This window comes from Dunckerocampus dactyliophorus, chromosome 2, assembly GCF_027744805.1.
Source record: "Dunckerocampus dactyliophorus isolate RoL2022-P2 chromosome 2, RoL_Ddac_1.1, whole genome shotgun sequence".
Taxonomy (NCBI): domain Eukaryota; kingdom Metazoa; phylum Chordata; class Actinopteri; order Syngnathiformes; family Syngnathidae; genus Dunckerocampus; species Dunckerocampus dactyliophorus.
The window spans coordinates 4,809,257-4,825,104 of record NC_072820.1 but is presented as its reverse complement, the minus strand read 5'-3'; the positions used below and the strand labels follow the sequence as shown (position 1 = coordinate 4,825,104).

At 40.4% G+C, this 15,848-nt stretch overlaps 1 protein-coding gene across 4 annotated transcripts in view; it reads left to right on the top strand.

The window, feature by feature from the left end:
* LOC129175811 (abl interactor 1-like) overlaps window positions 1-15,848 on the top strand; it is a 33,909-nt gene that overhangs the window by 12,524 nt on the left and 5,537 nt on the right. The window contains exons 3-10 of one of the 4 annotated variants that reach the window (XM_054766597.1): window positions 1,344-1,520; window positions 7,282-7,296; window positions 7,493-7,608; window positions 10,885-11,025; window positions 11,120-11,220; window positions 11,333-11,548; window positions 13,749-13,835; window positions 15,658-15,843. In XM_054766597.1, the coding sequence (XP_054622572.1) occupies window positions 1,344-1,520; window positions 7,282-7,296; window positions 7,493-7,608; window positions 10,885-11,025; window positions 11,120-11,220; window positions 11,333-11,548; window positions 13,749-13,835; window positions 15,658-15,843 (1,039 nt within the window). The remainder of the gene's footprint in view (window positions 1-1,343; window positions 1,521-7,281; window positions 7,297-7,492; window positions 7,609-10,884; window positions 11,026-11,119; window positions 11,221-11,332; window positions 11,549-13,748; window positions 13,836-15,657; window positions 15,844-15,848) is intronic. The other 3 variants (XM_054766599.1, XM_054766598.1, XM_054766600.1) reach the window with 3 other exon arrangements.

Here is a 15,848-nt window from a genome sequence, read left to right as displayed (position 1 = left end):
TAAACTCTTATGATCTATATTTGTTATCATCATTATATTTGTCTAAACAAATGTTGTGCCAGGCATTAAAATGGATCAATAAACTGAAGGGTTTGAAACAAGGGTGGTCTAATCATTTTTTACATGACTGTATATATATTTCAAGAAAAAAATGCATCTCAACTTTGTGATACAGGTGCAAAAGCTTATTATTACTATGAACTTAGGGCTTTGCTCTTCTTTCCCATTGTTGCTGGTTTTTTTTATACTTTTGACGTAATGTTTTCTTTTTAATATTTCAACTTTATGCTGCTAAAATGATGTTATTTTTTGTGATAAAATTACGAGTTTATTCTCGTAAAATTCCAACTTTTTTCTTGTTAGAATACAACATTTTCTCTTAATAGTTTGACTTTATTCTTCTAAAATTACAGCTGCTTTTTTTCCATTTCTGCTGTTGTTTGTTTTAAATTTACCAACAATTTCAACTTTGTTCTTTTTTCTGTCTCTACCATAAATTTTCTTCTCATAATTACAACATTATTCTCGCAACATTATCGCTTTTTCCGCAACCTAATTTTCCAAAAATGACAACTTTATTTGTTTTTTTTGTTGATTTTTCATATTATGACTAATATCTCAACCTTATGCCACTAAAATGGCATTATTTAACTTTTTTTTCCCAATATTTTGACTTTATTCTTGTAAAATTATTGCTGTTTTTTTCCCATTTTTGCTGTTGTTGGGTTTATTTAATTATTTTTAGCACGTTTTCTTCTTAAATTATATTTTTAGAATGTACCGCGGGCCAATAATAAAACAACAACGGGCCACAAATGGCCCCTGGGCTGCACTTTGGACGTCCCTGATCTGGCTTGTCGTGACAACTCCATCCGGTAGATGGCATTGTAACCACATAATCAGAGACACTTCAGCTTTCTAAAAGAATCCGCATCTTGTGTGAACAGAAAACAAACCAAAAAAATAAACAGCACAGCAGTGTAATGGGTAAATTACCACACAGCAACAATGAACTACTATTCTATGTGGGTAAACGACTGAGCGCTAACATCAAACGCTTTCACTGTTATTTGCACAGTGCCCGCAAGGCATGCTGGGCACTCCATCAGCATATCCCGCTGGGTGCTACAATATAGTGAGACATCAGATGTACTGTACAATGACGTGTACGTTGTGTTACATGGAGCCCAGGACACATCATGACTGTTGTTTTGAATCGCCTGTGCGTGTTGGAAGGCTGGGACACCGCCGCACGAAATAAAACCAAGACATCAACCATATCATTCATGTCAGTAATTGATTGATTCGCCTAGTCACTTCATTTCCTGTTTTGTCTCCCGCAGACGGTGGACATTCATAAGGAGAAGGTGGCACGTCGTGAGATTGGCATCCTGACCACCAATAAGAACACCTCTCGCACCCATAAGATCATTGCCCCGGGCAACATGGAGCGGCCCGTGCGCTACATTCGAAAACCCATCGATTACACCCTGCTGGATGATGTGGGGCACGGAGTAAAAGTAAGAGCGATCTGGGGGATTTCTACAGTCCTAATAGTTCACGACACCGTCTGGCTGCTAATTGACATCCACAGTGTGTGCAGGAAAGACACATCTTTGCACTCCATCACTATCTTTGTAGAATCGGGAGGGGGGGGATGTTTTGTGTATTCTCTCTCTCCATGTGATCCATCTGCTCTGTGCCGTTTCATCTTTGACAAGAGTGTGTGTGTGTGTGTGTGTGTGTGTGTTTGTGCCCGTGTGAATGTGTCGACACAATTATGTGCATTGATTGCTGGTGTCATTGATTTCCGCAGCATGTTTGGATCGGCCTCTTCTTCCCTCTCGCTGTGTCTGTGTCTGCCAAGATAGTGGCTGTCTGCTGGTTTTCAAACATTCCCTGATTCCAAAGTCAGAGGCTTTTTTTCTTTCCCCATGTGGGAGCTTTCCCCCGTTATTCAAATGGGCTGTATTCAAGATTGCTGCAAATGATGAATCTCAACAAAAACCACTGTTGGCCCAAAAATGGTGTCGCTTATTTTCTCACTGTTTAAGACAGGGGTGCCCACAGTGCGGCCCGGTGGCCATTTGCGGCACGCAGTACATTCTAAAAATATAATTTAAGAAAACTAAAAAAAAAAAAAAACAGGAAGAATGGAAAAATCAGCAGTAGTTTTACAATAATAATGTAAAAATATTAAGAGAAAAAAAGTTGTCATCTAATCAGAAAAAGTGGTAATTTTACAAGAACAACATCATAATATTATGAAAACAAATAATGTCATTTTAGTAGCATAAAGTTGAAATATGAAAGAAAAAATGTTTTTTTCAAAGTTATAATATTATGATAAACAAACAAAACAACGAATGAATTCGTAATTTTTCAAAAAAGTTACAACGTTGAGAATAAAGTCAAAATTATGAGAAGAAAGTTTCAATAGTTGGAAAAAAAAAACAATGTCAGAAATTGGAACAGCTGTAAATTAACAAGAATAAAGTTTTAGGAGAATAAACCCGCAATATTATGAGAAAAAAATAATGTAATTTTCATACCATAGAGTTGAAATATTAAAGAAAAAAATATATTTTTTTTAAGCCATAAAGTTAGGAGAGGCAAAACTAAATAAAGTTGGAATTTCTGGAAAATTGGGGTGGGGAAGAAGTTATAATTTTATGTGAATAAAGGCAAAATATTATGGGAATAAAGTCATAATATTACAAAAATAAAATTTACAAAGAGTATTTAAGAGGAAAGTTGAAATATGTGGAAAATAAAACAGCAAAAATGGGGAAAAAAAGAAAAAAGACCGAAGTTCATATTAATTGCTGCTTCACAAAGTGATGCAGCGATGAAGAGATGCAGTTTTTACATGTATTCTCAGCCTTGTTGACAAAATATCAAAGTAGCCCTTGCATCCTTTCAGTTTCAAAAGTTTGGACACCCCGATTTAAGCAGTACTTTTCACTGGCTTTTTATCTGTAAGAATGCATGAGGTAGTCATGCATCTCACGTTGCCAGTTTTACCTCACAACCCCCAACCAGTCTTCCTTTTACATCTTGCATGTATCTTGAATAATTCACGTATCGATATTGTTTGGTAGCCACACCTGCCTCAGCTGGGAGAGACAAAATGTACTTCAACCATATGTGTCCACAAATAGATACATTTCAGTATCAGTAAACCCTGATCTGGCTTTTGTTTCCACAGGATAGCAACTGATGTGTCACGAAAATATGACCATTGAAAAAAACGAAGAAAATTGTAACACAGTATGGTGTTGTTGAATCCTTCATGTGTCGTAAATAGTGTTTCAATGTTTCAAATAATAGACTAGCTAGTGTGACCAGCTCCAGCACTGCACCTGCACCTACCCACTGGTTAGCCAAAAGTATCGCTGATTGGTTAGTTTGCCTTTCCACAATGTAAAACCAAGTACCTACTTTATTGGCAGCTTTAACATACAGTAGAGAGACAGAATACAACAAAACCCCAGAAAAAAACATGAAGGAAAGGTTATAAATGAATGCGTACAGTTGTCCCTCGCCACTTCGCTTTGTGCTCCGACTTTCGCGGCTTCACTCTATCACGGTTTTCCCAAATATATTTATTTTAAAAATAATATCGTAATTCCTCGATGTTTCGCCTTTCCTAGCCTATTTGTAAAAAAAAAAATTTTAAAAGCAGATTTAAGCAAATTTTATGTGTTTTTGGCCGAAATTAAGCATTTTCAAGCATAAAAATGGCTAAATTAACAAAAATAATAATACAAGGAATTCAGTACTTTTGCATTCAAATACAAAGGCCCGGATACGCGTATTTATCATAACATTATCATCATCATCGATCAAGTTGTAGTATTTTCACAGGTTAGTGCTTGTGGGTAAGAACTGTGTGTCTGTAATTAGAATGTACAAGTACTTAAGCATTATTGCTATATAAGCATGTAGTAAGTGAAACTGTAGGCTAGGAGTATGTGTGTGTGTGTGTGTGTGTGTGTGTGTGAATCTATCTATATTATTTCTTATTATGTCTACTATATTAGGTAATACTGTAAAAAAAGTGTAAAGGGGACTATAGGGGTGTTATTTAATGTCTACAGAGCTCTAATAGTGTTAAAAAAACATATTTAGAAGGTCATAAACAGGTTTTCTATGCTCTAACTATGAAAATATTCCATTTATAAATAAGGAATCCAATTTTGTGGAAATTCGCTTATCATGGTCTGGTCTGAATTCGAATACCCGTGATAAACGAGGGATGACTGTATTTGATTGAGTGAAATAAGTACTGTATTTGATCCCCAAGTATGAGCAACATGACTCAGTACTTGGTGGAGATACTCTTTTGGCAAGCACAGAGGTCACCAGAATTGCGTACATCTCTGAAGGGTTTTTGGTCCATCCCTGTGGACTTTGAGGCTGTCACTTGACAACTTGAAGTTTCAGTTATGGGTTTAGGATAGGGATGGCCGACAATATCATTGTTATAACATTATTGGTGTAAAAATTTGATATTGGTTCATAATCGGTATAGTTTTTTTCTGCCGATAATGGTAGAATCGGTGCGATGATGATGTGCTCCACACATAGCAGCATTTTTTTAATGACTTTTTGTTGAGTTTAAAATAAACATGCCACCTTTTCTATAACTTGTATTGCATATTGCAGTATTTGTCTTATTTTGCACAAACAGTATTTATGCATCCTGTGGCATCACAGTAAAAGATACATCATGTGGTTATTCATTACACAAGACATGACCTGACCGTTTGAAGGAAGATCTGTTGCTAATATTGGTTGATATCATTATCGCTCATTTCGCTTAATTATTTCAAGTGTACAAAAATAATGTTAAGATTAAATTACAAAAAGAGGGATGCAAAACATCCGCTTTCAAAATCACAATTCCGGATGCCTTGGTATGAGAGGGAAGATAAGACTTTAGCTTTGTTGCACAGGCCCAGAGTGGAATCAGGCTCCAGATTGCTAGCTCTGACCAGTGTGGGAAGCAGGCTCCTAATGCTAGCACAGGCCCAAGATGGAAGCAGGCTCCGGGTGGTAGCACAGGCCCAAGATGGAAGCAGGCTGCAGGCGGTAGCACAGGCCCGGGGTGGAAGCAGGCTCCGGGTGGTAGCACAGGGCCAGGGTGGAAGCAGGCTCCGGGTGGTAGCACAGGCCCAGAGTGGAAGCAGGCTTCAGCTTGCTAGCTCTGACAAATGTGGAAGCTGGCTTTGGATTGCTACCTCGAGCCAGTGCAGCAAGCAGGCTCCAGCCGGCCAGCTCAGACCCCACAAACCAAAAAGATTCCTCCTTTCTCTTTTCCAAGAATGCTCAAAAATGCTAGACACAGACACACTTGCTGCCATCTTGGATTTTGGATAATATCGGATGGCGGTAAAAAGCCAATATCGAACATACAGTTCAGTGTACAGTGGTGTGAAAAAGTGTTTGCCCCCTTCCTGAGTCTTATTTTTTGCATGTTTGTCACACTTGAATGTTTCAGATCATCAAACAAATTTAACTATTAGTCAATGACAACACAACAGAACACAAAATGCAGTTTTAAAATGAAACTTTTTATTATTAAGGAACGAAAAAAAAAAAGTGATTGCACCCTAAACCTAATAACTGGTTGGGCCACCCTTAGCAGCAACAACTGCAATCAAGCGTTTGTGATAACTTGCAATGAGTCTCTTACAGCGCTGGGGAGGAATTTTGGCCCATTCATCTTTGCAGAATTGTTGTCATTCAGCAACATTGGAGGGTTTTCCAGCATGAAAGCGCCTTTTTAAGGTCATGCCACAGCATCTCAATAGGATTCAGGTCAGGACTTTGACTAGGCCACTACAAAGTCTTCATTTGGTTTTTCCTCAGCCTCAGAGGTGGACTTGCTGGTGTGTTTTGGATCATTGTCCTGCTGCAGAACCCAAGTTGGTTTCAGCTTGAGGTCACCAACAGATGGCCGGACATTCTCCTTCAGGATTTTTTGGTAGACAGCAGAATTCCTGGTTCCATTTATCACAGCAAGTCTTCCAGGTCCTGAAGCAGCAAAACAGCCCCAGACCATCACACTACCACCACCATATTTTACTGTTGGTAGGATGTTCTTTTCCTGAAATGCGGCGTTAGTTTTACGCCAGATGTAATGGGACACACACCTTACAAACAATTGAGCTTTTGTCTCATCAAACCACAGAGTATTTTCCCAAAGGATTTGGGCATCATCAAGATGTTTTCTGGCAAAATTGAGCGTCAATGTTCTTTTTGTTCAGCAATTGTTGTTGTCTTGGAACTCTGCCATGCAGATCATTTTTGCCCAGTGTCTTTCTTATGATGGAGTCATGAACACTGACCTTAACTGAGGCAAGTGAGGCCTGCAGTTCTCTGGATGTTGTTGCGGGGTCTTTTGTGACCTCTTGGATGAGTTGTCGCTGTTTTAACTGGGGGACAATCACTTTTTCACACAGGGCCATGTAGCTTAGAATTTTTTCTCCCTTAATAATAAAAGGTTTCATTTAAAAACTGCATTTTGTGTTCAGCTGTGTTGTCATTGACTAATATTTAAATTTGTGTGATGATTGTGTGACAGATTTAAGTGTGATAAACATGCAAATATAATAAGAAATCAGCAAGGGGAACACTTTTTCACACCACTGTACTTTTTCTTGAGCCACGCCTTTGTCATCTTGGTGGTATGTTTTGGTGTCATTGTTATGCTGACAGACCTATCGGTGACACATCGTCAGTGTTCTGGCTGAGACCAGGAGGTTCTCGTCCAAGAGTCTACGGTCCATGGCCTCATTCATCCCCCCTCAGACTAACATCTCTTATTTGTGACCCGCAGTATTTATTTGTTTTGTTGCACTCTTGAGATGTTGTTTGAAAACAGTAACAAAACGGTACTTGTTGTGCAGAACCTGCAGGTTGTCACAGCTTTGTTGGCAGAGCAGGACAGTCAGTTGTCAAGTGTCACCACAGGGTTCTTGGCACACAGAATGAGAGGGAGAGAGATGGAGGGATCTGTGAGAGGGCAGCATTTCCCTGCCAGAAAGAGGAGCTCTTTTTATTGTTTGCTCTTGAAATACTGAAACTTTTCTTCCATTTGTTTGTCTGTCAGATCCAAAGGTCACTTTGCCATCACCTGCTCCAAAACGTTTTATAAATTCTGTCTCTGCTGATTTTATAACTGCTTGTCACTTACTATGGCTGAAATAAATGGCTGCAATTAAACCATGAACCAATGAGCATATCCCGTTCTTCTCTCTGTCCGTTTGCATTCAGTGGCTCAAAGCCAAGGTAAGATATAGTTATCTTCCTCTTTATACATCATGCACTCACTATATTCATTCCATCAATGTTGTTTTTCATTTTTCTATATAGCTATTCCCAATCAAGTGTTTTAGCCATTTTAGTGTGAACCATACATGAAAATATTACTCAGTTGTTGTAGTTGCACATACATATTATTGTTACCTGTTCTTTGTCCTTATAGCAAAATGGGAACAATGCTGCAGGACGGGCAGGACAAGCGACGGGGACGCTGTCTAGAACCAACCCGCCAACACAGAAACCACCGAGCCCTCCAATGGCTGGCCGCGGCACCCTGGGGTAGGAGCTGAAACAGTATGAAATATAGTGCACAGTTAATACGGTAGCTGGTGTGACAGAGGAATTTTACTGTGTGGGGAGGTGTCTATTGTGTTACGTTTCCTGTGGTTATTCTCTTCCTCGGTTTTAGAAAACCGAAGCAATTTTTCCCATAAGAAAGCATGTAAATCCAATGAATCCCTTCCAGACACCCAAACATATTAACAAAAAAAACACATTTTACAAAAAATAATTAGTTTCACATGCAGAAAACTGTGAAATAATTATGGTTGTTGGCAGAAACGGTGAGTAGCGACGAGGAAGGAGGGGAGAGGTACTATCGTGCTTTGCTATGAGGGTTAAGGTTAGGGGGGTTAGGGTTAGGCTTCTTTCTTGAATTTGATAGTGTTTCTTAACCTTCTTTATCAAAGCGCTGGCACTCGCGACTGTCTTTGGCCCCTGTGGTGGCCACACTCAATAAAATAGAGTGGTGGCACTCAATTAAAAAAAAAAAAAAGCACAGAGCCCGAGTCACTAACGCGAGGGATGCCATGTTTGGGCACTCAATTACATGCAGTTTTTGGCTGCAAAATATTTTGTCGAAAACCGAATCATACGAAAAGCGGTGCGTATGGTAGGGGTTCAACAATATAGAAAATTCATGGTTCGGTTTGATTCGATACTTTAGTGTCTTGGATCGATGTTTTTTCAATACAAAAAATACATTTTTTGAACTTGTATTTTATTGAATTACCAACATTTGTGTCACCCTGGGGTAGGAGCTGAAACAGTATGAAATATAGTGCACAGTTAATACGGTAGCTGGTGTGACAGAGGAATTTTACTGTGTGGGGAGGTGTCTATTGTGTTACGTTTCCTGTGGTTATTCTCTTCCTCGGTTTTAGAAAACCAAAGCAATTTTTCCCATAAGAAAGCATGTAAATCCAATGAATCCCTTCTAGACACCCAAACATATTAACAAAAAAAAACACATTTTACAGAAAATAATTAGTTTCACATGCAGAAAACTGTGAAATAATTATGGTTGTTGGCAGAAACGGTGAGTAGCGACGAGGAAGGAGGGGAGAGGTACTATCGTGCTTTGCTATGAGGGTTAAGGTTAGGGGGGTTAGGGTTAGGCTTCTTTCTTGAATTTGATAGTGTTTCTTAACCTTCTTTATCAAAGCGCTGGCACTCGCGACTGTCTTTGGCCCCTGTGGTGGCCACACTCAATAAAATAGAGTGGTGGCACTCAATTAAAAAAAAAAAAAAAGCACAGAGCCCGAGTCACCAACGCGAGGGATGCCATGTTTGGGCACTCGATTACATGCAGTTTTTGGCTGCAAAATATTTTGTCGAAAACCGAATCATACGAAAAGCGGTGCGTATGGTAGGGGTTCAACAATATAGAAAATTCATGGTTCGGTTTGATTCGATACTTTAGTGTCGTGGATTGATGTTTTTTCAATACAAAAAATACATTTTTTGAACTTGTATTTTATTGAATTACCAACATTTGTGTCACCCTGGGGTAGGAGCTGAAACAGTATGAAATATAGTGCACAGTTAATACGGTAGCTGGTGTGACAGAGGAATTTTACTGTGTGGGGAGGTGTCTATTGTGTTACGTTTCCTGTGGTTATTCTCTTCCTCGGTTTTAGAAAACCAAAGCAATTTTTCCCATAAGAAAGCATGTAAATCCAATGAATCCCTTCTAGACACCCAAACATATTAACAAAAAAAAACACATTTTACAGAAAATAATTAGTTTCACATGCAGAAAACTGTGAAATAATTATGGTTGTTGGCAGAAACGGTGAGTAGCGACGAGGAAGGAGGGGAGAGGTACTATCGTGCTTTGCTATGAGGGTTAAGGTTAGGGGGGTTAGGGTTAGGCTTCTTTCTTGAATTTGATAGTGTTTCTTAACCTTCTTTATCAAAGCGCTGGCACTCGCGACTGTCTTTGGCCCCTGTGGTGGCCACACTCAATAAAATAGAGTGGTGGCACTCAATTAAAAAAAAAAAAAAAGCACAGAGCCCGAGTCACCAACGCGAGGGATGCCATGTTTGGGCACTCGATTACATGCAGTTTTTGGCTGCAAAATATTTTGTCGAAAACCGAATCATACGAAAAGCGGTGCGTATGGTAGGGGTTCAACAATATAGAAAATTCATGGTTCGGTTTGATTCGATACTTTAGTGTCGTGGATTGATGTTTTTTCAATACAAAAAATACATTTTTTGAACTTCTATTTTATTGAATTACCAACATTTGTGTCACGCTCTGGTTTGAGCTGTCGAAAGCTTGACCCCCGGTGTGCAGAGAAGAGACGATGGCTTGCAAAAAATAAAAGTTATTTAATGGTGCACCAAAAGGAGTAACAAAAAGCGACAGAGGGAGAAGCTCTGTGGGAGAAATAACATGAACTAAGAAGTACATGTAAGTCCAGTCTTTAGGTAACAGCTCCCGTGCGGAGACGAGGAGCAATGGCATGAAGTGTAACAACAAAATCAATAATGAACCAGCGCCGCACATTCGAACGCGCTGGCCTTTTATCCGCCATAAATGTTAATTGGCCGCAGGTGCGCGGCCACCAGGCGAGAAGCGGCTGCCTCTTCCTCCCCGGAGAAGGCACAGCCCGCCAAAATAAGAGCGCAGGACAGGGAACACTCGTTCCCATACTGCAGAACGTCACAATTTGTTTTTGTTTTAAATGTAAATGTTATATAATAATATACAGTAACAATGAAAAAATCAAAATATACATTAATATTAAAATAAATACAATAAAATAAATAATTCACAATTAAATTCAACATGGCCATGGCAAGATAATTACACGTAATTAATCAATAGTTCTATTCATAAATTCAATAGTATTTCAGTCAAACTGCGTTGCGTTTATTATTTCCACAGTTCGTGTCCATTTCCAGTTTTTTATTCAACATTACAATTACAAAATAAACAAAAACAATTATCAGAATGACAATACAGCTGAAGTCATATAAAACGTTTTTGGAGGTTTTTTAGAGAGCTTCATAGTCGAAACAGGTGTGTCCCATGACGTGCACTGCTAACTGTTTTTCTCTCTTTAGCACGCACAGAAAAGGGAAGATGTGTGCTCATGTTTTACATAATGAGTGTGGATGGTGGGCAACATTTTTAAAAAAGTGCCGTTTTCCTTTACATAATGGTGGCTGAGGCCCTTTTATCTTTACTAAGTCTTGCAGGACATCATAATCATGTACTGTACATTGCCAGTATTTTGCTCCTTCCTTATGTCACTCTCTGTACAGGCGCAACACGCCCTACAAGACACTGGAGCCTGTGAAGCCTCCAGTGGTGCCCAACGACTACATGACGAGTCCGGCCCGACTGGGCAACCAGCAGAGCCCTGCACGCACAGCCTCACTCAATCAGAGGCCCAGGACACACAGGTAAACTTGACCACATGTGATTCATAGAGAAGGCTCCATTGATAATGTTCAGTAGTGACGTCATGATTTGATTTGATTTTTTTACTCTCTGCAGTGGCAGCAGTGGCGGAAGTGGTGGCAGGGAGAACAGTGGGAGCAGTGGCGTGGGTGTCCCCTTAGCGGTCCCCACACCTTCCCCTCCCAGTATGGGCCAAGGTGAGTCCCTACGGAAGTGAGATCCACTTTTTGGTGGTACTGCATTTCCTATTTGAAGCAAACCACAGAACACAACCAACAGGCTGTAAAGAGGCTCTTCCTGCTCCCACAGTGGTGACATCCTCCGCCTCAGTGCCCCAAGGTCCCGGGCTCGGTCCGATCCCCATGTCCCAGTTCGGCACCATCTCCCGACAGATCTCCCGTCACAACTCCTCCACCACCTCCTCGGCCTCCATGGTGTCGGCCACAGGCACATACCGCCGCGCTCCCTCCGTTTCTTCTCAGCAGCCTCACATCAACGGGGGTCCGGCCTTCCCACAGAACCCAGGTAACTGCAAGTTTCATGCATTTGTATTTAATAGTTCTCATGTTTAATACTTCATCTGCCTTAGGCGCTGTGTGTTTTGACTTTCGGTGTGTGCAACTTAAAGTTTTGAGTTATAATCCACAATAATTGCGATGATAAGTGTTCAAGACTCAGACATTGTGTTTTTATAAACTGGTTCCTCCATATGCTGGCTTGTCCAGAGGCTTGTGTGCTTTACTTCTCATCAGCTGGCTTTTACTTTTACAAGGTGACAATTTCAGGCACACCTGATAAAAGGGGAAACATTTTGTACTTTTCTTTTATCTAGAAGGGCACAGTTTATCTTGGCAAACATCACTCTGAGACATTTTCCTCTAATTGCTCCTCTCTTACACAGGACAATATAAAACAGGCAGGGAGGAGGTTTTGTGTCTCATGTGAGAGTAGGTAATGACACATCAGTAAGCTACCACAACTGGGACATCCTTTTTGAAATGGTAGTAATTTACAGCATAGAGACATGCAGTACAGGATTTGTGGCGTAATGTGTAGTTTTTAACCACACAATCACTGGTGGTGCTGCATATGGAACCTCGATGACCTACAGTCGTACTTCGCGCTTCGACTTTTGCGGCAATCACAGTTTTTCCAAATATATTGATTTAAAAAATCATATTGTGGGTTCTCGCTGTTGACCACGGCTCATTATTAGTCAAAAATATGCACATTTAAGCAGTGTTTTTGGCCTAAATTGAGCATTCTTAAGCTTACAAAATAATAAATGAACTAAAATACAAATATGAGGCATTCAGAAGATATACTGTATTCATGCATTCAAAGACAAAGAGACCTGGGAACACGTACAGCATCCACTGTAAAGGCTATTGCTTCTCTTTAGCCTTTCTTCCTGGTTCTTTGGACCGCGTTGCTGTCGGATAAGTAGTCAGTGATGACACAATTTCAAAGGAATTTCTCGACAAGATGGATGAAGGAGCCAGAATAAAAGTACACAGAATATATACAGATATATAGCAGTTGCCGTGCCCCTCTAGAAAGTGAAAGTGAGAGTTAATCTTGTTGAGTTAGAACAATGCATCTATTCCAGTATTTTTCCATCAGTCATATGTAACCGTTGCGCAACTCTGATTGTGCTATGTGAGTGTGCTATTAGATTGAAAATGCACTGCGCTAATAGACTGAATCTAAAGGTCTGACGCTACATAGCATAGTCATCATCGAACAAGTTGCAGTATTTCACAGGTTAGTGGTTGTGTGTAAGAACTGTGTGTGTAATTATAATGTACAGGTAGGTAAGTATTGTTACTGTATAAGCAAAGTAAGCGTTTCAAATGAAAGAAATCGTGGGCTAGGGGTATGTGTGTCTGGTGAGAGACACATGCGATGATCTCTCTGAAAACAAGCCCAAACAGTCGCTTATGACAAGCGGACCTGGCAACACTGATGTGTGTGTGAGTCTCTATTATGTCTTATTTATGTCTTAATTTATCTAATGACTATAATGAATACTATAATGACTACTATATTGGGCAATACAAGTGTAAAGATGACTATAGGGGTGTTATTTCATGTCTAGAGGGCTCTAATAATGTTTAAAACCGTATTTAGAAGGCCGTAAACAGGTATTCTACGTTCTAACTACGGAAATATTCCATTTATAAATAAGGAAGCCTACTTATCCTACGCCTATCGACGATAGTTGACGATCAATCCAAAGAATTTCAATTTAGGTGAGAATCCACATAGTCATGCATGACAAAAAGGAGTGTCTGTAAATCTTGACCATTTTGAATGAAACTTATAATATGCAGGTTCAAGAAATCTTACACAATTACTGTGTATGGATTTATAGTATATGAAAAGACCATTTAATGTGGGGACCACCTGTTGCTTGAGAACAAAGAAGTGCCATGTCTTTCCTATCATAGAGCTACTGCACTTTCCGCTGTACTCTTATCATTTTGTTGTGCTTTATTGCTGCTGTCATTGACTTTGCTGTACTAAAGCCTAGACTTCAACACACAGCACAGTAGAAGATGGCAAATGCTCAGCAGCGCCATTTTGCTCACTCACAAGCTTTATATGTCTGTCCACTTTTTTGCGCTTCCTCACTGCTTCACACCTCACCTGTCCTTCTCTCTGTCCACCACATCAACATTCTCTCTGCCGCTGCCTCATGTCGTCTGGTCGTTTGCCGCTGTAGTGTCTGTGGCTCCTCCGCCTCCTCCGATGGTCCAGCTGACACCACAGATACCTCTGACCGGCTTTGTGGCCAGAATGCAAGAGAGCAGTAAGTACTCAGATGTCATGTTGGTACTGGTCATCATTGTACACCATACTAGTATACACGTACTGGCTGATTTACTAATGCAGCATACACTTCCCACCACATCTTTACCTGCAAAATGCAATGAGATGCATGAACTTTATTCACATTCTTATTATTCTTTTCTTATTATTCTGTCTGCTATCCTCCACAGCAATAGACAATTACTATCTACCTCAGGAGTGTCCAAAGGGTGGCCCAGGGGTCATTTTCAGCCTGCAGCTTGTTTTAAATTGGCCCTCAGCACGTTCTAAAAATACAATTAATGAGATACAAGCTAAGGTGTGGGTGTTTTGTTGCGTTAGCTTAGCATATATTGACTACATTGGATTGATTGTAGTATGTTTAATGCACAAAATGTATCAAAGTGGCGCTGCATCCTTAAATTTTGATGTATGTGGACCTTACTGTAAAACGTTTGGACACCCCTGATTGCCCCAATAATGATGCCTTTGTTTTTGTGAAGGCACCTGATGTGCCTGTGAATATTGTCATTCATCCAGGTCATTGTATTCTCAGGGCATCTTGAACGTTAAAGTTTAGAAGCCAGCTCTGAACAGAGGGGGAGGTCTGCGACACCACCTTTCTCCCACAATGCTGTCCTTTCGTTCCTTCCTAAAAGATTCAGTCATTTAGCCTCTGCCAAATAAGCAAGGCACAGCCACCTTGGTTTCAGGTGAATGGAATGCTAACGAAGGTGGTACCACCCAAACGACCATCGCAGAGTGGGCAGAGGCCCCACTCCATTGTATCCAAACAACCGTCATTTGACACCACAAAAGAGCCTATCCTACGTAGTCTAACTAGTGTTTGTCCCACCTAGTCTCGGACCATGAACTGGTGAAGCCTGCTTGAACGAGAGGCGATACGTCTTCTAAGACAAACAGAAAAGTTCAGTTGTGATCGATTCAATGCCCTGACAATGCACCCAATGTGTCTCAGCATCCACGTGCTACTGCACACTGACTCTGCTCGCTTTGTGGCTTTCACACACATACCTCTGGTTGTACTGTGTGCTGGTCCCTGGGAGGTTGCCATGACGATGGAGCAGGTAGCGCTCATGTCCTGTTCTGTCTCCGCTGATGGGAGAAAATGTGACCTGACACCACCACCCCATTCAGCCATCGTGGAGACCAAACTGAACATGACAGTAACCAAAACACTGACTGGACAACTTTAATACCATTGCCACACATCTGATGCTGTTATTGAGTTGCCCTCTAGTGGGCAGATAAATTACTGCATTTCACTTGGCAGTGGATCATCTCACATTGTTCATAAGCGGGGAGTACCTATATATTGTAAGCTTGAAATGTATTTAATAAGTGTGTGAGACATATTTGGGGCTTAAACCTGGATTGTGTCAGTCATTTTTATTGCAAATGTTGACCCAAAATCAGAAGACAATGTCAAAAAGAAACATTTTTATGGTGGATTTTTGCCATTGGTGGGCGGTCTGGGAACATAACAACACTACAACTTGTTTTCTCCCTTGTCCTTAAATACAGGAATGTGTACTTTTTGCTTATTTGCCAATCTAAAACACAATGGGTGATGCCTTGACTAGTTGAGTATGATGACTATGAACCAGGCCTAAGTTGGCTATAAAAATTACAAATATATATATATATATATATATATATATATATATATATATATATATATATATATATATACAGTACATACAGTATAGTTGGGTATGAATGGTATAGAATCTAGAAGTGTTGATGACACAGCTCAGTACATTTGTTCATCTTTGTCATCCATCAATGCTCGTCTTCTTCAGTAACAGACAGCCCAGCTCCGCCTCCTCCGCCTCCACCAGAGGACATGGGCGTGTTTGAGGAGCCCTCGCCGCCTCCTCCGCCACCGCCTGTCGACTACGAAGAGGAGGAGGCTGCAGTGGTCCATTACAGTGACCCTTATGCCGATGGAGATCCCCACTGGGCCCCTAAGGCCTATTTAGAGAAAGGTACA